The sequence below is a fragment of the Aythya fuligula genome, chromosome 1 (assembly GCF_009819795.1).
Source record: "Aythya fuligula isolate bAytFul2 chromosome 1, bAytFul2.pri, whole genome shotgun sequence".
Lineage (NCBI taxonomy): Eukaryota > Metazoa > Chordata > Aves > Anseriformes > Anatidae > Aythya > Aythya fuligula.
The window spans coordinates 127,574,030-127,598,513 of record NC_045559.1 but is presented as its reverse complement, the minus strand read 5'-3'; the positions used below and the strand labels follow the sequence as shown (position 1 = coordinate 127,598,513).

At 42.0% G+C, this 24,484-nt stretch overlaps 1 protein-coding gene across 1 annotated transcript; it reads left to right on the top strand.

Annotated features, from left to right (window-relative positions):
• On the top strand, positions 1-23,885 carry GRPR (gastrin releasing peptide receptor). The gene is made up of 3 exons (XM_032207515.1): positions 1-419; positions 19,919-20,270; positions 23,493-23,885. Exons 1-3 carry the CDS (start codon positions 1-3, stop codon positions 23,883-23,885), a joined length of 1,164 nt encoding a protein of 387 aa, XP_032063406.1.
• Positions 23,886-24,484: the final 599 nt, after the last annotated feature.

The following is a 24,484-nucleotide window of genomic DNA, read 5'->3' as shown; positions in this document are numbered from 1 at the left end:
ATGGCATCTGGAGAGTGCCTTCTGCTGGACCTGGAAACAGAAAACTTCATCCTCTACAACATTTCTGTCAACCAGAGTGCAAACCTCTCCATCCTCAGCGATGAGTGGTTCTACCCAGCCTTCCTCTATGCCATCCCCACCATTTACGGGGTCATCATTTTGATAGGCCTTATCGGCAACATCACTTTGATTAAGATCTTCTGTACTGTGAAATCCATGAGAAATGTCCCTAATTTGTTCATCTCCAGCTTGGCTTTGGGAGACCTGCTGCTCTTAGTGACTTGCGTGCCTGTGGATGCCAGTAGGTACCTTGCTGATGAGTGGCTCTTTGGCAGAATTGGATGTAAACTTATCCCCTTCATACAGCTCACTTCTGTAGGGGTGTCAGTCTTCACTCTCACTGCTCTCTCAGCTGACAGGTAAGCCTGCTGCCGTAGCTTTGAAAACTGCATATTTCCAGTTCTGTAAAATGCAAAATTATGGACATCTATTTTAAGGTCACAGATACATTGCTTGTATGTGGCATTTTTAACCTAACATTGGAAAAAGAAAGAAGTATCTTAAATTTCTGGTAGTTATGAGCACAAAACTTGAGGAAGAAACAAGCTGAATGCAGGTTACTTTTTCTGGGTTAAACTGTGCAGTTTAGCAACTAGTTAAACTTAGCTAAAAGAAAGCCAAGAACAGATCAAGCCCAGGGAGGAAAAATTCATGAAAGATGCTCTACTAAAAGACAGCATGTCCAGATTTGCAAAAAGATAATTGATCCATACTTCATGAAGTGTGAAGGCACTGGAACAGCAATTTAAAGTGCAGTTAGAATCAATTTTTTCTAGTGGCTTGCTTCCTTAGGGCTAACACCATATGAGGCAATATTTCATGAAATATGTTCAAAGTACTCAAATAAAGATGCCTGAAGTCAGGCATCTCAGTTCGCTGTAGTCAGTACATTTCCCTTGATTAAGTGGTTTGCCCCATAGCCAACCAAAATTGATCTGTGCTGCTGGTTTGGAAACTTTGTCTTCCAATAAAATTTGGTGAATATAACATGTAATAGCTATGCTACTTTAGACTTTATGAAAAAAAAAAAAAAAAAAAAAAAAAAAAAAGTTTTTCTACAGATGATAAGCTTCTAATGAGCCAGCTCTGTTTTGTATTTCTGTGAGGATTTGGAAAATTATCTCAGAGCATTCAGATTTAAAATCAAAAGACCTTGAAATCGAATGTTGTTTTGAAGAATGAAGCCTTCCTTTATGAAAAGATTTTAAGTATTTATTAGACTGTTGGCCTTCATAGAAACTCTTATGCACATCATAGACGCCAGGATATCTTGTTTCTAATTTTGATGCTTCAGAAAGAGACCAAGGAATACATTGTCACACAGGAAATTTCAAAGAAATAATATTTCATATGAGAAAAATCCTTATAATTTCTTCTGCTCAAAAGTAGGACCCAGAAACCATCTTTCTTGGTCACAAGGAAGTGGAAATAGCCTTGTTTTAGGTAGTGCCTTGCATGCCATGCTGTGTGTCTCTACTTTAAAATATCAGACTGTTTATGCTCAGTTTTCAGGGTTGTTCACGTGCACATTTCAATACACCTTGTGGGATTTCAATAAAAGCAGATCACTCCACTGTGTTTCAGAAACAGAGAATGGTCAATATGTTTTGTATCACAGCAGTTCAACTCCTCTGCGATAGTTATGTATAAAAATAGCACTGCCTGCCCCAGTAGCAGATAACAAACATGCCTATGTGCAGACAAAAGTCTTCAGAAAATTTACTGTAAAAGCACTGGGAAAATGGGAAAACTGCACAAACTCTTTTACTAAAGGATCACCTACACTTTCACCCTTGAGTTTCTTGTGACAGCTGGAACCCTGCTCTGGAGAAAATGTTAGGAAAATAAGTATTTCTCCAGGGAATTCATCTTTCCTAAGCTCTGGTCAAAGTTGTTTTTAAAAAGTGTCAGGAAAAGAAAAATGCATCATAAAGAAGATTATCTTAGAGAGATTTCTTGCCGTCTGATCATGTCACATAAAGTAAACAAGGCAAATGTTTTTACTGAACAGCACATCAATAGTATTTTTTTGCCTGAAGTAAGTCAACATAGCAGAAAACAGCATCAGTACCAAGCTTGGGTTTTAGTGACTTTAATTTCCCAACTTTGGCATTGTCTGAATCTGCTTAACCATCATGCTGCACTGGTAATCAAATTTTGTAACACTTTTCCAAGCCACTTAGCTATTAGGGAGATGGGCACGTGTGTGCGAGAAGACTTTATGTTCCTGTCTTCAAGGGACAATTTTGTTCTCTTTGAATGCACCTCTTGTTCAGTGTAGAAGGAGATAATAATAAAACATTTATCTTTATTAGATCTATGAATCTTAAATGCTGTGCACTGGACCACAATCAGGACTTAAATATTATGTTTACTAAAGTTTTCATTTTGGTATATTAGCAGCAGTGCTAGGATAATTTTCTTATGGAATAATATGGTAATATGGTCTACAGTTTGCCAACTCACAGATCATTGGTCTATCTATATTTTCTGAGAACTGTCACCCCAAACTCTAGTACACAGTATTAATCATGTCAGAATCATTAAGAAAATAAATTGTACAGGGAAAACTTCCAAGACATTCTTTGGCTGTGAGCAGCATGGTGATGCCTGCCCGAGTCCATGGAGGGACCATCAGCCCAGAACTCTGAGGTGGCCACTAGGACAAGGAAATGCTAACCCTGTAGCCTGGAGTGGTTCCATAGCAGACTGATTCCGAGGTCAGATGTGGCCTTGCAGGAATTGTAAGCATCAGCTCAGCCCTGCAGGGAGATGTCTGAGGGTGTTGTGGTCAGAGGAGGGTAGCAGGAGGACTCAGGAGTCTGGGGGGTGATGCTGCTCAGGCACAGCTCGTCTCCCTCAGCTTTTGCTATCTGAATGGAGGAACCACTCGTAGCAAGCAAGGGACACCTAGCCAGCAAAGTGTCCCATAGTCCAGGGAGAAAGGTACCTCCAGAGGAGATAAGATAAACCACCGTGTCAGGATACCTCACTCCCTCCTTGTGTACAGACAAAGTCTGGCTGTTTAACATGAAACCAACCTGAGACTCTCACATGAAACATGCAAATTTCCCTGTTCTCATGAATCAAAGCCAAGGACCTTCACAGAGAAAAACCTCCAAACCCATCTGATGTGAATAACACTTCATAGCACTGATTCCAAGGAAAGGGAGACTTGTCAGTGCACCACAGACTTTTGTCTATAATTCATTTTTCATTTTCTGGGAAAAAGAAAAGAAAAAAGAATGCTCAATTATAGTTGGCTTCTATTAACAAAAGCTAGTAGGAACAACTGTAGGCATTGCTGATGGTATTGTGGTAATGCCTAGAGACCTGATATCTCTGGGATCAGAAATCTGCTGTGCAAAGAAAAAGCAGTGTGATACAGTAGGGTTGTTCCTATAGAGGTGCCCATTGAAACACAGTATGAAAAGCAACAGGTGGATATGATGAGCAAATACACTGTGGCAGAGAGTGGTAAGGAAAGTCTGCTAGAAGTTACCACAATGCCACAAACCATCTCTGCTGCTTTACATCCCCTTCTAAAGACCAGGGGCCCAGTTTTAATATGTTGTGTTCAGCCCACGCCATGGATGCAGGCGTGTACCTTCCTGAGATACACTTTTATTCTCTCCATCTCCACTTCATCATGTGTTAGGCAGGGTTAATAACCTCGACTCTGTCATCTCCTGGTGACTGCAGATGCTGAGCTAAGTGCCAGCCTCCACCACAGAGCACTCAAAGTAGCTCCGTGGTTTGACCTGCCAAGACCCAGAGGTTATACGGAGGATTGGTTGCTCACTTGTAAACCTTTCTCAGAATAAAACAGAAGGACAAACTGCCAGTTTCATCTCTTCCTGCAGCAGGAGTCTCCCAGGCTGTGAAGTGCTCTGTGTGCACATGCACACGTGCAGGCTTGAACAGGTTTGGTTACATAGGACATAGCCATGGGGTCCCTAGGTGTTCAGCCTGGCTCTGTGTTCAATCATCAGATTGCATCAGGCTAAAGTTAAATTATTTGTGTGAGGTAGAGCGAAATAGATTTAACAATATTAGAAAAGTATTTTCTTCCAGACCACTCTGATGGCTGCATGGTGTCCTCATCTGTCTGGCCACATTTGCAGGAGCAGTGGGAGCTGCCTGTGAGACTTTTCCTTTGAGCCTGGCAGATTTACAGAGCAGCCAGGACAGGGTTAAGCCTGTGGTGTGCTACAGCCACCCTCCAGGAGCAATAAGGCACCAGGGCTGAGTATACAAGAGTAAGGAAACAATCAGTCGATGTGTATGTATGCGTGTTTATGTGTTTTAGAAGGGCTGCAGATGAGGCTGGCAGGGAAAGGACATCTGTCTGAGCTGCTCTTCTGCTCTGTCAGAACAGCAGATTTCTTCAGCTACTCTTCAGCTCATCCCTGCAAAGAGGGAGCTTGAGTTTGCTTGTCTGCCCTCCTCCTGCAAGGGACTCAAGGTACAGAGGCAGCCTGCACGAGCGATCACACCTGGGCTGAGAGCCCAGGCAGAAAAGCCAAAGCTGGCTCAGCAAGTGACAGAAAATTAAGGAAAATCTTTGCACAGTAAGAGGAAAAGCAGCCCATTTAATTGCCCTTGTCATGGGAGATGTCTTTATTTAATTGACTGTTTCTCCCATGACTGACAGGGTTTAGACATTTGCATTTAAATTAGGCAAGCTGTCAGGCACTGATCATACTTGCCCACTGTTTTGCTGAGACTGTAAAAAAATCAAAATGCCCTGGTGCTCATGCAGTGAAGCCTTCCTGAAGTAATGTTGCTTTTACAAGTACACAACAGAGCAAGTGTAAAGCGTAATTGGAGTTTGCAAGTGGAATCTTTACCTTAAGCACCTTGCATTATCCAGACTTTAGTGCTGGAAAACTGCAGGAATGCCTGACACCCTGAGCTGCTGCCAGCCAGTCATAGGAGGCAGTGACATTTATCGTAGAGAGACACATGGGGTGCCATTATGAATATGAGGTTAGGTGGCTTACCTTGGTGAGACCAGCTGCAGATGACAGGAATTGTAGTAACGCGGGAGCTCTGAGACCTGAAATAAGGGGATTAACAATGGCAACCACTCTTGCAAATGTTGAGCTCAGTGTTTGGATGCAAGCATGGATGCAGGGATACAGCAGTGCATCCAGCTGCCCTGGTCCCCTTGGAGTGGGTCACAGCCACAACCTTCTGATGTTGCTCTTAACTCACACATAAGTTTGTTTATGCAAGAAAGAGAGACCCACACAATCCTCTCTCTCCCCCACCCCTCCTACCCCCCAGTAAATAAATAAATAAATAAATAAAAATCAGTGGTGGAAGGAAAGAAGCTAACAGAATTTCTAGAAAGATGTCTCTGAATACACGAAAAATATTTGTTTGTTGGACTTATCCCTTTTGTGCTTTAGATGTTTCCTGCTCCCACTACTAATAATACATACAATAGCAGAGAAGGAGTAACATCTACCTGTCAGTTCATCTGTTTTATTTTACAATGCCAGATTATGTCTCCACAAGAGGATTAAGTGTGCCACCTTGAAATAAAACTATGAAAAGCCAAACTGATTTCCACAGAGTCGATTTACAGAATGATGCTTTTCTTTAATACATCATTTACAAAGTGTCAGGTCCACAATTACGAATTCATTCCAGGCAGTCCAGTTACAGCATTGATGAAATCCCCTCAGGTCATTAAGGCACTATTTGGGGACAATTTACTGTAAGTTAGTGTGCAGCCTCAGGAAGGTTTTGAAAGGGTGGCTGAGAAAGCCACTCTCTGAACTACCAAGACAACCTGAGTCTGGTCAATGAAAACTGGCAGAATGCTACCCTCACATGTTCATTCTGGATCCACCAACGTGTCTCAGTAAGAATATCAGTCTTTCCAAACCAGAGAAGAAGTCCTGAGGGGCTTCAAACGCCATCCCAAAGCCTTCCTGCCCACTGAAGCACTAGGCAGGCACTACCAGGTCTGAGCTGCTGGCATGGTGGCCCTGCCGCTGCTCTTCCTGTGCTGATGGCAGAAGGTGCACTCAGGAGATACAGGTATCTCTTTCAGCCCCTGCTCCGAGTTTTAGATACTGTGTCAATACACTGTGTCAATACAATATAAACACTCTTAACACCCTTGGTTTTAGCTCTCATTTCCTAAGCTCTTGCGTCCGTCTTTACCAAGAGAAACAGATCAACAGCACAAACTTTCAGAGTATCTTGATTAGCTGGAGCAGATGGCTAAAACATGATAGATGCAGTACTATAGCCAGGAGCATTAGAGCTCCCATTCATATCAGTGGGACCAGCGCACGAATCCGAGGCTAGAGTCAGTGCTAATGTGTTGGAGACTGTCAATATTTAAGCAATCAAAAGGAAGAAAAGTTGGATTACCTGTTGTTTACATTTCAGTAAAACCTGAAAACCCCAATCAGTTGTCATGGTCTCGTGGTATGAGGTGCTGTGTGCACCGTTAGCAAGGAGAGCAATTGACTGCGGAGAATTTGCCAGTCCCATCAGCTCAGGCATTTGTACGTGGCATTCAGATATGGGCAACAGCCTGGCCAAAAAGAGGAAAATGGATTTCAGCTGAAAAAGCTGGCCTGCATGTGCAGTGAAAAACCCTATACCTGCTCTGCTGGCAGGCAGCCTCTGCAAGAACCTGTTTTCTTTTTATTTTGAGAAGTGACTCAAGGGTTAGCCCTGCAGAGACCCCTCAGGTTGCCTCTCACCAATTCTGCACCCACGCACCCAGCTCACCCATGCCATGTGAGCAGCTGGGGACCATGGAGTCCTGCCCGAGCTCCTATCAGCAGGCTCTTTGGTTTGCCCCCACACCATCTGATCAAGTAGAGAAGGGAATTTTAGTGTTCAGACACCAGCCTGTGTCCTGGACACAAACCAAAGTGATGCTTGAGCCCATTCCAGTGGTGAGGCACCAAAAGGCATCCTAGCACCAGCCAAAATGTATGATGTAGAGAAAGGCAGAAAGCTGGATTCCCTTGCAGAAAACTGCCTTCCTGAACCCAGGCTAGTGATCAGTTTGACCAGAGTGCAGAAAACTGCCAAGAATCAAAGGGAAAAGCATTGCCAAAGCTCTGCCCACACTGTCCTCACCTGCCCTCTGGTTACAGTCTCTGTGGCTCCTTGGTAAGGCAGGATGAAAAATACTACAATGGCACTGTAAGAGTCAAAACTATTTCTTCATACCTGCAGACAGCTCTGAAGCATGAGATTTAGTGATGGCTGGTCTAGTGGCCTGGGAGAACCAGAGCTGCAGATGCTGGGCCAGAACCAATGGCTCCGGCCATTCAGTTCAGCTGCTTTTCTTGCCCGCCCCCCCACACACACAGAGGCTGCTGCGTATCTCATATCATTTGTATTAAAACAGATCATTTCAGTGACACTAGGCAACTTTAAAATATTCTAAGTAAAGGTGCCCTTTCCCTCTCATTGGTCTCCAATATTCTGCTATCCTCACTGCTTGGAAATTGTCATATTTCAATCTAAATTTGTCTGACCTCTGACCATTGCATCTGTCTATGCCTTTCTCAGCAGGATGGAAATATCCTTTACCTCTGCTTATCTACTCAATATGAAAATGCCTTCATAGAATCATAGAATCAGAATCATTAAGGTTGGAAGAGACCTTCAAGATCATCTGATCCAACTGTCACCAATGTCACCCACTAAACCTAAGTGCCATGTCCAACCGTTCCTTGAACACCCCCCGTGACACTTCCTTAGGCAATCAAGTCTCCTTAGAAGACATCATTCAACTACACTGGCTTAAAGCTGTATTCTCTGATCCCATCTCCTCTTTGCAGGCTGTTCTGAACTCTTCCTGGTATTTATTATTCTTCTTAAAAGCATATGGTACCACAGACAGATGATTCACCATGAACCTACAGTGCTGGAGGCACCACAGACACCATCACTTCCATGCTACTATTAATCGAATTAATAACAACAGTCAAGGATAGTGTTCAACTATTTTAGGCTATTTTTTATACTATTTTTTAGACTATTAGCCCCAAAATGGAGCTAAAAGTTGATATGGAGGTAATGGCCTTTTGGGAACCTGTCTTTGATGAAGCCAAAGAAAAGACATACACATCATATAAGCATCATATAACATAGCTGACAGCTTTATACTATGGTACTAGCTCAGGTACTGATTGCACTAAAGCCATGACACCATAAGAATGGCATGGGACATTTGATTGCCAGGTGTATAAGAGACACTCCGAAGTCTTGGTCTCCTTTCCTTGAAAGCTCCCCCCCCCCCCTTTTTTTTTTCTCCATAATCTGCTCGCTTGGGTCCTACATACACTGCACTCGTATGAGTTAAAATGGTTTCTGTTAGACTATGGGCATTTATCCCAATGACTCTGACATATTTTTTTGCAGTCTGCTCAGCCACTGTGCCATCTGCAGACTTTCCCAGCAGAAGCTTTATAGCTTGCCCAAGGCACCTGATAACCACAGTAAATAGTACTGCAGCTAGAGCAGGTTCCCAGGACCCAGCCTAGAAATGGTTCCACACACTGCTACAATTTTACCAGCATGTTTGGGGTTGCCATGGGGTTCGGGGTCCTCACCTGGCCCAGCTCCCCTTCTTGAGGCAGGAAATCTATTTTTAATCTATTTTTAACTCTTGTTCCACAGGAGAGGGGCAGGGATCACTTGGGCATGGATGGAGAAGGGAGGAGCATGCGTGTCTGGGCACACTCTTGGGCATGTCTACATCTAACAAGGTCACCCATGCCAGCATGCCCAAACAGGCTGCTAGCTTGTATGCCAGCAGGGCACACACCCTTCTTACATCACCTACAACCTTGTGACAACAGAGAAAAAAAGAAAAAAGAAAGAAAAAGAAAAAAAAAAAAAAAAAAAAAAAAAAAAAAAAAAAAAACAAAGACTAACCTTGCCATGCATTAAACAACATGAACTAATATTAATTGTCATCTGTTAGTACTATTAGCCTCTCCATTATCCTATCTACTACTGGTCTTAGGTATATATATATATATAATTCTTGCACTTTTCGCAGTCACAACTTCCACCTTTTTAAACTTCACAGTTTTGGAGCCAGTTCTCCAGTTCCTGGGAACTTCTCCAATTTTTCAAGATTTGTAAAAAAAATAAAAAAAAATAACACTAGTTATTCCCCAGCTGGTTCCTTTAATACTCTTAGGTGCAAATTATTCAGGCCTGCTGGTGTGAAAATATTTTGGGCTTGCAGATGTTGGCTCACATCCTCTTTAATACAGCTGGTGACTTTTCTGCTACATCTGGAGCACTACACACAAGCTATGGACACCTCCTCTGCATTTGGGCTTAAATATCTACTGATTGCCTTTCACCTTGTTTCCATCATTGTTTATATCTTCACTGTTTACGTGTATGCCTGACATAATGATTTTTTTTTGTTCCCGATGTATTTAAAAATGGACATTTGTCTGTCACACAGTGACCTTTGATATTTTGTTGGCTCCTCCAGCTTTCCTTATCAGACACCAACATTTTTAAACTCCAATATTTGCTGTCATTTACTTTTGCTTGTTTTCCCATCTGTTGCATATTGATTTTTTTTTTAATTACTTCTTTGAGGTTCTAGCACAACTCCTCATTTTCTCTCACTGAAGTTAGCTTTTTGCCCTGCATGTTTTTTTCAGGGCAAGGTGTGGCAAAGGAGGAAGCTGGTGGTCAGCTACTAATGTGTCATTAGCATTTCTCACTTTACATTTGCATTCCCAGTCCATTGTACTGGCAGCTGCTTTTAACTTCAAGAACCCTGTTTCTTTTAGGTTCCATATATATATATAGTGTTTTGTCCTTTTTCCACAAAACAAAGATAAGGTGCCATGTCTGTGCACTGTAGTGTAAGTGCTACAGTGTAAGGAACTGTTAAGCTGTAGGTCAGTGATGAGCTCTTCTTTCTCTGTCAGAGCAAAGCACAATATTGATTTATTGCACATCACAGGCAGGACTTCTGGGGCTGAGAAACTGCCATTTTTAGAAACTCCAATGAATTTTTATTGCAGGCACTGTAAGATATTCAGCAGTTACCTCATGTGTTTAGGTTAACCACTGTTGCTCCTTTTGTGCACTGAAGGCTGTGCTTTCCAGAGAAATCAGGCTGACTGTCTAGTGAGATGAAGGGTCTGCATCTGAGGTCCCAGCTTTAGTTTCCCTGTTAAAATTTTAATTCCATGCCCTCAGTTCTACACCACTGACAACCCTGGAGACTTGTCCTGTTACAGCAAATCCTTAGATGGAAAGCATCACCAGCAGCCCTGGCATGAGCAAACCATGCTGGTAGTGCCTGATCCCACACCATGCAGTGTGGGCACCAGCACATACCCTTTCCCATAGCGGGTGCCGAGCACTCAGAGACCTGTGCAGCAGTTAGCTGGCACCAAGGAGCTTCTCCAGCTGGAGCATTGGCTGCGTTAGGGAGCTCACCAGATTTGAAATCAAAGGATGTATTTCAGTGCACAGGTCCCATGCCTCCCTCAGACAGGAAGCAAATGACAAGGCTGACCCAACTGAAATCTTTGACTTGAGATCAGGGTTTCATTCACAGGCTTGAATGAAGGTCACCTGCAGAAAACACTCCAGATGCTAAGGGGTCTTTCTAATAAGAACAGCATTGCCCATGGGCCATCCACTGTTTACTCCAGTGACCTTTACATCTGTTGCTTCCCATATGTATAGTTAATTTTTGAAATATCTTGTGTTATGGGTAGTCATGACTAGGAATAACACAGTCATTACTAAATAGTTACTGTGTAAGCCTTCTTCCCCCCAGTGTGTATTCTCAGTGTCGACCCCAATCACTCCCGGGTTGAAATTCCCATTCATCCAGATTTCAGACCAATGTAGCAGTGTGCAGGTACATGGACTGAAATTGGAAAACATGCTTCAGAAATTTAGAACTACACCACTCCATTCATTGCATCCCGTTTCTTTCTGTTTGAATGTTAATTAATGGAAAGAGAGAGAAAGTAGGCAGTACCTGCCAATGTATGTAAGACTAGCCCGTCAGAGATGTCTTTGTGCCCATGTGCAATTTACTAAAGATTTTAATAAAAGATGTTCACCCAAGAGTCATGCATAATAACAATAATCTTATCTAAGTATGCAGAAAGCAGATAGACCCAAAATAGATTGTCGTAGGGTGCTGATGGCTTAGACAGTCTAACAATTTTGTGAATTTATTCAATTATTTATCTTCGGAGCTATAAATATTCATAACGTTCATGCTGGAAACAATGAGAAAGTTTTGGATGTCACATTTCTCATAAAGTTCTTCCAATATTTAGTAAGATTTTTTCATTGCTTTCAAATTCAGACTTCACACTCAACAAGGCTCCATGTGCTTCATTTATACAGTCTTTGCATAGCATCAACTTTTTCTCTGTTGCTTGAGGCTTTTTGCATAGTAATTGAGCCAGTCCTTCATATTATGTGGGCAAAAATGATAATGTGAACGTAATTACAAATTTTTAATGAGAAGATTTTCATTCAGTCTATTCACAGGCCAAGGCCGGATCAAGGTGCACATGTTAAACTTAAAAATGGGGCATTTTTTCTCCCTCTTTCAGTTACAGGTTGGAGCAGAAGAAATATGTGGACATCCTGACTTAGAGGCAGCTCTTCCATCATTACAATAGGAAGTGGTTGCAATTTCAGAAGCTTATTTAATAGATCTGGGAAGAACTCAGTGTTTTCATGTCACAGCAATTTAAATGACCATTTTTGTAAGGCTTCAGTCCATTCTAACAAATCCCTGCTTTTTATTTAAGTTTTGGGTTCACATTCACTCAACATTTCAAAAAAAAGCTCAGTTTAAACAGATAAAAAAGTTTGTAAGTGGATTTCTACCTTCAGAGAAAAAACGGAAAGTGGGTCTGAAATATGGAAAACTTTTCTGCCAGCCTGATTCAGTCTAAGCAGTGTGGTTGGTAATGAAGCAAAGGCAGGTCAGGTTCTGCAAATTTCATTTGTTCTTGGCCACAGCGGTACTATTATTACAGCAGACACAAGTTATTTTGTCTGAAATTAAGATCTACCAACCTTCTCCTTTAAAAAATACTGCAGGAGGTGGTATCTCTGAGCATAAAATAGCCTGTCTCTTCATTTGCATCCCATATCTACCAAGTATAAAATGAGGACTGTATGGAACATCTATATTACTTGTAATTACTGGCATAAGAGAAGAGAGGAAAGCATTAATACAAAGCAATCATAAAAGAGGAAAGCAAGCTAAAGCTGCCTACAGTGCAAGCTTTTCCACAAAGCATGAAGTTACCTCACAAAAAAAAAAAAAAAATAAAAAAAAAAAAGGAAAAAAAAAGAAGTGAGACATATGGAGCTAAATTAATTTAAAATCCAAGGGAAGCATCAGATTTTCTTCCTGTGCTTTTGTTGGTTTAATTTAATTTTTGTGGCTGATGTAACAGGCAGCAAGTAAGTAGATGAAGGTGGCAGGAAAAGAAACATGAAGGATGCACTGGAGATGCCATTTTAGGAATAAGCCCCTTTCTCCCCCATCGTGAGTGTGAAAGCAACCTTTCGGATCTCTATGCCTAGGAACATACAGGCAATATGACTCTGAGGGCAAAGTCCATTTATACTTCAGCTGATGTGCTTTTTCTTGTCTCAGCTGTGGAGCATAAAGATGGCTAGAATATTTTGCACCAGCACAGAAACTGCATCTAGGAAGCTGACATCCATTGGGGATCTTAACTGCCTTTTTCGTGATAAAGCTACTTCTGTGTTTATATTTGAAGTTGTGCCTTTGGGGCTAAGTGTACAGTATTAACCAATGTTTGCATAAAGTTTTAGAGTACGTTATGTGGTGTTATCGTTAGTAACATTATTATTAACACAAGGATAATGACACAGTTTCCCAGTTTCCCTGACTTATTAACCTCAGTGGGAAAAGTATTTACCACAGAAAAACCTTGTGTGGGTGTCACGCTTTGGTGGTTTATGGTCATTTCAGTAGTTTCAGTTGTGAGAAACAATTGCTCAATGAGCTCAATAGAGATCCTAAGAGACAGATGTAAGATATTTTCCAGAATTCAATGAGAAGTACACGCTTTGTCGACTCCTGACCATCTGTTCTTGCATATTTTTTTAGTTCTAACTGTTAAACTTACGTAAGTCACAAATTGAATCACTGGGATTAGGTTAAGAAGTGATTGTGCATTACTTGTTATTGAATTCTCGCATTGAAGATGCCATACCAGGTCCGGTTTCATTTCCAAAACATCTCTGGCCCAAAACCTTGCCAGCCCCAACTCCTAAGGTGGAGGAGTCACTTTGCAGTATGCAGGGAGAGATTTTCATGAGCCTTTTTCATGGTTTGGGTCACCATGCTGAAGCAATCCTCTGACCAGGCTCCTCTTGGTGGCCTGAAGACAGACATGGAGAAGAGGAACAGCACTGATTGCCTTGCATGTTGAGTCCTCACAGCATCTTGCAAAATGTTTTTATCTGCTAGAGCCTCACAAAGAGGTGCTTAATCTGGCCCAAACTCTGACCCACTATTTCTGGAAGACAACCCCATGTGTAATTTCTTTGTGCAGGTTCAGACCGAGACCCTGAGACACAGAGATGTGCTGGCATCCATCCTGGCCAGCAGGTCATTGGTATCTGCTGTGTGCGAGGCAGGCTGCTACCTAGCAAGCACAGTGAGAACAGAGAAGTTCAAAGACTGAGCAGTAGTAAAGGTCAGAGCCTCATTCATATTTCCTGTCAGATCAGCAACCCAGTCACTTTCATCTGGGCTGTTTGACAACTGGAGAGATTGGAGTTGACACGAATTCTTGACTGTGTCATTTTATTCAACTGAATCTTCAGAAGCATATTTTTCCTTTTAAGTTTTGGCCTTTGTTGTGAGGCATGAGTCATACCTTTGTTTTTTAATCTCTTTCAAGATTTTTTTTATTTATTTTTTTTTAAACCAGGCAGGGGAAAGACTACAACAGAAAAAGATCAGTATCATACAAAAATTAGAAAGAATGAATGTGAGAGCAAGCAGAGGTGATAAATCCATGACCATAACTGGATTTATTGCAGACAAACTGAGATTTGGATTGGATTACTCAAATGCTGGAGGTTAAATATGGGAAAGTATCTATCTATAACGAGCTATGAAACTCATGATCTCATTGCCAGAGCTCTGTCTACAGAAAGCAGAAAGAGGGGCAACTCTGGAGGACTTATCACCCCACTCCTTTCAGGCATCTATTTCTGGACTGGAGAAATTACCCCCTAATTCACCTCTTTCTCTCCATTGACACCAAGGATTATGCCCAGCCCTTGGGCAGCTGTAGTAGTAGAGATGTCTAATGCAGGCATGGAGAAGTGGATTTGATTCATTCAGCCTCAGTCAGCCCTCGGGTGGCCATTCACACCTCAGCTACTTACCTTCAGCCTGTGCTTTTCTCAGGAGATAAAAGAGAACATGATAAGGAGTTAAAAGGCATTTGTTGGAGATGTAAATGGTGTGGATTAGATATGTCCCAAAGGGGTAGCCTACCCTAGAAAACTGGATGTGTTCCAGAGTGTGTAAGTTGCTGTGATGCTGATCACAACTGACCTGACTGTGCAGAGCAGGAAAACAGCGCAGAGCACTTAACAGAGAACTTGGCCACCACCATGTCCAAGCAGTGCAAAATGAAAGGTAACAGCCACCAGCACCAAAGCTGTCCTTTTTCTGTTTTTCTTGTTGTTGCTGTTGTTTGAGAAGTGGGCATACAACTAATCTGAAGCTGGTAGGTGAAAGGGAAAAACTGTCTCACTATAAAAGAAATGTCAGTGGACAAAGCTGTGGAAAGCTCTGTAGAGTATTTGATGCATGAGCTGGAAATACACAATCTGAAAAATAGGACAAGGCGCTGCTCAAATCCAGTCTACCTTGTTGTACTCCTTAAGCAATGTCAACAATATGTTAAAATCCAAGGTTAACCCTACCATGTAAATTGTGTGAAAAAGTAAAGGAGCAAAGGAGTTTCTGAGCCCACCCCCAAAAACTAACCAGAAGGTGCAGCATTTTCACTCCCTGAGCACACATCACTGGAAGATCCATCATCCTCTCAACACCAGGCCAGCCCAGGAGGTCAATCTCAGATGCGTGCCCACCTTGTGCCCTTGGACACAGCAATCCTCTGCAGCCACTGTCCACAACCAAAGATCATGAGGGAAAGCGGAGCTGTGGAAATGCAAGCTAAGGGGACACATATCAACCCATCCATAAGGCAGATGGAAATGAAGACTCCCACCAGATCAATACTAAGCAATTAAACATTAATACTCAGGTTAACATAACTACTGGAGATTTATGCATAAGTTAGCCCACCATCAGAAAAGTCATGAAGATAGTCAGCTAAATAATTCTATATAATTGTTAGGTTCTTAAGAAAATATGCACCTGTGTTCCTGTGTGTAAGAACCTACATTTTCAAATCCTCTTTTTTCTACATTTTTCCTCTTGTTGTTGTTGTGTTGTTTTTTTTTTTTTCTTTCCATTTCTTTTCTGCTTTTGACCTCATGACCTCATGTTGGTACACTGAACCCACTGTGATCAAAAAGTCTCTCAGATCATCTTCTGTAACTGTTGTAGCAGGCTTTATAAAGTAAACTAAATGCCTAATAATCAGTGCCAGCATTCCTAGACATTTGCAATTACATTCTTTCAAAATTATATTGTCTGGAAATGCCATGTCTAATTAAAATGTACTAATAACCTTAAATGGATTAATTTTCTGACTCTCCTTAATCTATTAATATTAATAAAAATAAGTCAGACTCTATCTTTCTCTGTATACATTAATTCATTCATATTACTGGAAATTAATACTGGAAAATGTTCTCTCAGCTGGCTATATTATATCAAAGAAAATCCCTAAAGTAATTATGCTAACATGCCATGTTGATAAGCATACAATAAACACCTGCAGAAATAGCTTTGAATTAACTAAATTTATGAATACCTTGATATGTAATTCATTTCCTTTTCCATTAATATTCTTTAGGGTTTACTGAAGATGTTCATTTAGCTAGTGTTTAAGTAAATATCTGGTGAAACTGACTGTAAAATGAGCTTTTATAGATGCCTTTTTTTTTCAGCCTAGCTCTTCCATTTTTGTACTGTAGTATTTGTAACACCATATTTAGAATAATAGAATATAATATAATATTTTAAGAGCAATAGGATATCCTGAGTTGGGAGGGACCCACAAGGATCCAACTCCAACAACTTTGGTTGTTGATCCAACAACCAAAAAAAAATCAGACCCTATGTCTGAGAATGTTGTTCAAATGCTCCTTGAACTCTTGGAGTGCTGTGACCACCGCCCTGGGGAGCCTGTCCCAGTGCCCAACCACCTCTGGGTGCAGACCCTTTCCCTAACCCCCAGCCTGACCCTCCTGTCCCAGCTCCATGCTGTTCCCTTGGGTCCTGTCGCTGTCCCCAGAGAGCAGAGCTCAGCGCCTGCCCCTCCGCTCCCCTCATGAGCGGACATTGCCTGACCTATCTTCCAGTGTCCATACACTTTCTTTTTCCATCTAAACTCTAGAAGAAAATTCCTGCTTAGCCAAGCTGACCTTCTGGTCTGCTTGCTAGACTTCCAGTATCTTGGAATTGCCTGTTCCTGTGCTCTTAAGAGATGGTACTTAAAAATTGACCTGCAGTGATGAACTCCGATATCTTCAAAAACAGAACTTACTAATTAGTTCCCTGAGCAGCCTGAAGTCTGCTCTCCCTATATCCAGGTTTGAAGTCTTGGTGGCACTTTTCCTCCTATTACCAAAGGCTTTGAACTTGACTGCCTGATGGTGACTATTTCCAAGACAGCCACAGAACACCACTTCTATGAGACCCTTTCTGTTTACAAGCAACAAATCTAACAGGGCTTCTTGTCCAGTCAGCTCCCTTTGTACTTGTACAAGAAGTCATCATCAAGGTGTTTTAGGAATCTCCTGGACCTGTTTATGTGCCTGGTGACAGGACGAGGGGGAATGGGCTTAAGTTGAGCCAGGGGAGTTTTAGGTTAGATGTTAGGAAGAACTTCTTCACTGAAAGGGTTGTGAGGCATTGGAACAGGCTGCCCAGGGAAGTGGTGGAGTCACCATCCCTGGAAGTCTTCAAAAGACGTTTAGATGTAGAGCTTAGGGAAATGGTTTAGTGGGGACTGTTAGCGTTAGGTCAGAGGTTGGACTCGATGATCTTGAGGTCTCTTCCAACCTAGAAATTCTGTGATTCTGTGATTCTGTGATTCTGTGATTCTGTGATATCAGCTCTGTGTCACTCCAATTTATGGCTGGCAATTTGAAGTCCCCATAAGGACATGTGTGGCTGATCTAGAAGTAACTTTTAGTTCCTTAAAAATAGTTATTCTGTGCTGTCATCCTGTCTGGGTGAATTACCACAAGTAAGTAAATTACCACAACCAAATCTATTTTATTTGACTGTCCTTTAATCCTTACCCAGAGGCTCTCAACCTTGTCATCTCCAGCTGTAAGCTCTCTACAGCCCAGCTCTGCCATTACAAACAGCATCACCACCCCACCTCACCTGCCTTGCCCATCCCTTCTGAAAAGCCTGTAACCATCTACCATAACACACCAGTCACAGGCCTCTTCCCACCAGGTTTCACTTATGTCACTGATGTTATAGCTCTGAGACTGAGCCAAGGCATCTAGCTCCTCTTGCTTGTTCCTCATTCTGTGTGCACTGGAGTAGAAACTTTTCAAATGTGTTTCATTGTACCCAGCACCTCATGGAGCAGACTGGAGAATCTCACTAGCATGCAGTCCCTCAGATTTTGGCATACCATCCCATAGATTATAGCTGATAAGCCTACTTTTATCCCTTCCCCTTCAAATCTAGTTTAAAGATCTGCCGATCAGCCCTGCTATCTCCTCTGCAAAAATCCTTTTCCCTTTCTGAAAAAGGTACATCCCATTAGGTGCCAGCAGGCCTGGTGTTGTGTAGAACATCCCATGACTGAGAAACCCAAAATTCTGCAGGTGACACCATCCTCAGAGCTACATATTGATCAGCTGGGTCTGCCTATTTCTTTCAATATTGTTCTCTGCTACTGGAAGGATAGAAAAAAAACACTAACCATGTGCCTGATCCTTTAACCAATTGCCCCAAAGCTGTTTGACTGTCCTTGGACATCAACTACTTGGACATCAACTACTCCTCTAGAAAGCACGTTCCAGTGTTTGACCACCCACAATTTAAATATAAGCATGTTTAATATAAGCATTTATGTGTGCATGTATGTTCTTATTTGTGTTTGTAGGTACATGTACATGCATAGCGTATGTACAGAAATATGTGTGTACAATATAAAATACACATACACTGTTGTAGACATACACACATAGAGGAAAATGATAGGTATGTTGAACAGGGTATTGCTTATAACTAGAAACTGAACACATTTATCCCATAAATAATGCACTTAACTAGTTAAAACAGCACAGTCTGCGCAACCCCAGAGCGTTGTACTTGCTATCTCTGCTCCTGCCATGGTGCCTGATTCAGCTGTTTGAAAGAGACAAAACCCTGGAAGGAGATTATGTAAGAACTCCGGAGCACCTACATAGGGATGTACTCTGGCATGCCAAAAGTAGGCTAGGGCTGCTGAGGACACGGGCTCTCATCAATCCGCAGAGAGCTGACAGTGACCAAGGGGCCAGAAGTATCATGTGCAGTGTGAGGTGGATCCTGGAAAAAATGTTCAGCAGACTGTAATTGCTATGATAATGAGTTTAAATAATAATTTGTGAAATGTGTAGGTTTGGAAATTTTTCTCAATTAATTTTTTCCTTCCATTGTAGTCTTACTTGGTGAGTACAGTCCTGCCAGACCAGGGCTCTAGCAGATATGAAACTCTTCTGTTCTCTTGTCCTCTCATTCCACACATTGGATTCAAATAACTTTGCTTCTTCCATTTTCTTGGATTCTAAACTGCAGTATTCCAAAGGGCTGAAATCATGAAAGACAAAATTGCAAAACAAAAAATATTTTCTACATGCCTAGCATAGCAAGCAATAGTGGTGGGTTTTGTTTGTTGTTTTTGTTTTCTTCTGTTTATGTTTATGTTTTTTTTGTGTGTGTGTGTTTTTGTTTGTTTGTTTGTTTTGTTTTGTTTTTGTTTTTGTTTTGTTGTTGCTGTTTGTTTGCTTCTTTCTTTCTTTCTTTAAGAAAGCCAGTTAGCATCTCTGGCTAATTAGCCTGGGAGCATTTAGATGGACTATTGCCATCTACAGCACCAAGCAGCAATTTAAATGGGCAACACTCTTTGTAGATTTAGAAAGCATCAGATTTTGCTTCCAGAAGGTAAGCACACTCACAGCTCAAAAGGGAAATGTGCTACAAAATCTACAAATTCAGTAATCCACTCAGTTTCTTTCAACAGTATTTTGCAATGGGGTGTAAACTTCTGTATGCCTTTGAAGAGAAGTCTGTGACTGTGCTTCCTATCTTAATGCTATTTGGACACATACATATTAATGTCAGGCAGCACTGTGCTTCTTTGGGTCAGTTACAAATTAAATTAACTCAGAATCAATACACATGAAACTGAATGGATTCATAACAGGAATCTCTGGTTTAAAATGAGAAATCTTTTGAAAATGGTAAAATTTAAAATAGCAGGAAAAAAATTCAATCTTGAGTAAAATAGGATATTTTGTTTGTTTGTTTTTAAATGGAAGGGGTCTGTAAAAAATAAGCAATAATATGGTTCCTGAATTTTATAGATGACCAGTGCTGTGGTCAATAAATGATTTCTTTTTTCTTTCTTACTTTATTTATTTATTTTTTCTTTAGATATAAAGCTATAGTAAGACCAATGGAGATACAAGCGTCCCATGCGCTGATGAAGATCTGTGTGAGAGCTGCTATCATCTGGATTGTCTCCATGCTGCTTGCCATCCCTGAAGCGGTGTTTTCAGATTTGCACCCTTTCCATGACAAAGGGACTAACAAAACCTTCATCAGCTGTGCTCCTTACCCACATTCTGATGGGCTGCATCCAAAAATCCACTCAATGGCATCATTTCTGATCTTTTATATCATTCCTCTATCTGTCATATCAGTATATTATTATTTCATTGCTAAGAATTTGATCCGGAGTGCTTACAACATTCCCGTGGAAGGAAACTTACACGTGAGAAAACAGGTACAGAATTGGCTTTCTTCAAAAATCCACATTCCTGATGAATCTAATAGCAAAGAGGGCTCATACAGGGAAAATGACGTGATGGCAGACTGCATCTGTTGTGCTAATTTTATTAGACTGTGGGCTAAAAAGATTGCAATGGTTGACACAAGCTGTGGCACAACGTTAAAGACATCTCATGTTTCTAACTCTAGAGACTCTGACAGGGTGATTACCACAACAAACACGGCAGGAAACTCAGGCCAGAGCCTGGGAAGGTATTGACTAGGATGCAGGAGATGGGGCAGAGATGAGCATGGTGTTGTGAGATCAAAGCTGAGGGGTGGCATGGCAAAAAATCAAAACTTATCAATGTTCCTTTATCAGAGAGAACCTTGGATAAAGTCTTGCCTCACAAAGCAGTCCCTCTTCATGCAAAAGGAAAAAAACAACTCTAATTCAGTCCTCAGCATGGAGACATGAAAATAGGATGTCATCTGCTGGTGCTGTGCCATGCAGAGAAACCAGTACAGGCTGGAGAGAGACAAGGGGAGTGGAGACAGGAGGATAACAGTGCTGTGCACAGGGTCCCCGGGAAGGAGGACAGAGCAGGACAGTGAGGCCTCCTAACAGATGCACTGAAGTTATATATCTTGTGGATGGTGTAATCTTTGCAGTGGTGCCATCCAAGCTGAAGTCTTAGGAGAAAAGGAGAGACCTGTCTTCTTTCCCTGAAACCTTTCGTTTATTCTCCATCTATCAGTGCCTCTTTTTCTACAGTCTGCAGAGGGGAATGGTGTTGCACAAAACAGCCTGCCCACTTATCTGCCCTCTAGTAGACCAGATTGGTCAATCTTCTTCTGGTCCAATAGGTCATACCCTCAAGTTTCACCTTAAGACTGATTTGATTTAAATATGTAGGACATTTACTCTGGACCAATGCAGACTCTTAACCTCCCCTTTGGATCCTCAAAAGCAGAGATACCTCTGTTACTATCACTCATGTGTATATAAAATAAAATTCCCTGAGCTGTGCTACCACAGAATTCACAGCCAGGCTGGCTCAATTGGGACATATTGCAATTGAGTCTTATGCTCTGGTTGGAAATGTGTGGCTGAAAATGTGCAGGCCATGCACCTAGCTGGGGGCTTTAATCAGGATTTGTCCAACCTAATTCCAGGCTTTCAACTGCAGACTGTTCACTCTTGGCTGCTCTTTTTGTAAGCCACTAGGGAGAAAAAGTTATCTCCAGGGGTAAGTCCAAATCCTTCATGTGCAGCTGAGTGTTTCTGGTCACTGCTTAAATTGGGATGCATCTAAGGCTTGGGCTTGTCTCAGTAAGAAAGCAACAGCAAGGTAACTTCTTCCTAAACAACTTATTTCCCTTGACATATCCCCTTCCTTTCAACTGAGAGGTTCTTCAACCTAAGCTAAACTGACACAAGCCATTCTTCAGCTGAACAAGCGTCCGTATAATTGCAACAAGTTGACATCTCCACCTTAGGTTGACATAACACAATCATCTCTTGTAGCCTTCTGGTACTAAGTTAAAACAACTGGGATGGAAAGTTATGTTTTCCACCCATTAAGTGATGTGCTGTCCCTGAAATCTTTACGATTCTTCTCTTCTGAATATGTATAAATCTTTCTCCACTGCAAGCCATTTTTTTTTGCAGATTCAGTGACTGTTTTTGATTAGCGGCAATAAAGTGAGTTGTAAAAGCAGTCCTTTCCCCCTTTGGTTTTGGGGATAGAGCTCTAAAGGAAAAAAAAGTCCAGGCTACAGTCTAGCACCATCAGTCCATCATTCCTGTCCTGCTGTGCATTCAGGAGCTATAGGTCTCCATCTGAGATAACTGGTATTGATTTCTTTATTGCGTTGCTTCCTTTCTTTATAGTGCAGATGTGGCCTCAATAGCCCTGTATCAAATTAAGGATACATTTAAAAAGAATATATGGTTTAGCCATGGAGAGCCCTTTCTCGAAGGATTTAATTTTCAGACCGCTCCCTGGAGACATTATCATCTGGTACATGTCAGTTCTTTCTAAGCTCAATAGCTAGTTTTCAGTTGGTGCCTTTAACGGGGCACCAAATAAAGTCCAAATGTGCACATCAGGTCTCTCCTGCATACTCCCTCCTCTCAGCTGCCCTAAGGAAAAAACAGCCCGTGTCAGCTGCTCAGTTTCTAATCTAGCTCAGAAGTTTCTGTGTAGCTCAGAAAGTGAGGATGAGGAAGTGGCTGAAAGCCTGGCCAGGCACTGCTGCAGCACCAGCACTGGAACAAGGGCAGTGTAGCCAGGGATGGGGAAAGTTTCAGGCTATTCAGGTCATTCTCAGATACAGGGAGCAAGCAGGTGGCAGAATACACTCTAGAAGTGTCTGGGAAGAGGTGCAGAAATTACCAGGAGAATATTATGATCCCTCAAAAAGCAGCAATGTTATACCTGCTGTGCAGTATAACCCAGGGAGCAGAGCATTTCAGCAGGTCTTTCTGGGCAACTCCATTCCTCCTCAGTTTTGTGTGACTTCCGTCATGGATCTTGTCTTCATTAGGAAGAAACACGTGTTTTTCAGTGGCATTATCTTAGTGCGCAGCATTGGTGGACATAAGATAAGGTATGGGTTACCTCAGTTCCCCTCAGTTTAGCAATACTTTGGTTTGACTCCAAGCGTGTACATGTAAGGAAAACAAAAGTGTGGCTTGTTTGCATGAAGGTTATACCGCGAGCTAGCTGACATCATAGTACCTTCCCCTTGGGTAGATACAGCTGTGCTGAGAGGTGTTTGGTCATCCACCTGGTCACCCCCTACAGCCACCTGCTCCTTGTGACCCCAGCTCTTTCAGCTGAAGGGTCCACCGTGCTGCTGCCTTGGTGTTTCTGTAGGCACAAAATCTCCTCTCTTGACTTCTCCAGCTCCTTCAGTCTCTGAGCACTGTGTTTGGTCTCCAAGGGCTGTAAACTCTTGGCAGCATATTTGTGTACATATACCACATGGCCCCAAGGCAGAAAGTCCTGCCTCTGAGCTCTGTGAAATATCCCAGACCTTTACTCCATAATTAATATTAATATTTATTAATATTGTGTTGTTTTTTTCTATGTATTACATAGCATTGTATGTTACATATGGGTAACTACTGCAGGTGTCATGTGCACCCTAAGGTGCAGCACTGGGAAAAACAGTTAGCTGTAGGTCCAAGCTAGGGATATCTGCTAACCTGCATTTCTCTTTCTTCTTCCAGATTGAATCCCGTAAGCGCCTGGCCAGGACAGTACTGGTCTTTGTGTGCCTCTTTGCCTTCTGCTGGCTCCCCACTCACATCATCTATTTATACCGGTCCTACCACTACTCAGAGGTGGACACCTCAGTGCTGCACTTCATTGCCAGCATCTGTGCTCGGATCCTGGCATTCACTAACTCTTGCGTCAACCCATTTGCTCTCTACCTGCTCAGCAAGAGCTTTCGGAAACAGTTCAACAACCAGCTGTTCTGCTGCAGAGCTCGCCTCCTCATCCGGTCCCAGAGCATGGCCAGGAGCACCACCCGAATGACCTCCCTAAAGAGCACCAACCACTCCCTGGCCACCTTCAGCCTTATCAATGGCAACCACATCTGCCATGAAGGCTATGTCTAAAACAAGCAGCTGAGGACCACTGCACTATGTACCTAGTGCAGCTGCTTGGATCTGCTCTGTGGGGATGCTGAGTAGCACACATGCATGCACACGTGTGTGTGAGAAAGTCTGATGCGCTCTGAGAATGAACTCAGAGGAGCTGGAAGCATCCAACATTTCATCCCAGACTGCGGCATGTCTGGATCAGCAGGTCATTTAGCACCTGCCCGCAGGAGTTCCCTGGGGTGGCCTGCATTGCTTCAAGACCCACTGCTTTTGACGAGCATGAAGTGAGCATTTTAAGATCAAGTCTAGTTTGGCTCCACCAGTTCTTCATCACTTTCTGCTCAATCCCAAACTCAGACAGACTTACAACAATGATAAAGACTACACCAAGTGCACAAAATTCATTAGAACAGTTGCATCCAGCAGTTCATGGCTAATGTTTTTGACACCAAAATAAATCCATTTAAATAAGGTAAATACTTTTACAAAGGAGTTCAGTGTAGGTCATTTATAGACTTTTCAAGTATTTATTAAAGTTCAGAGTACAGTATTAATTCATGGTATAAAAAAATTATCAAGAGTTTACTGGGGTATGTTGGTGGCCCCATCTGAAA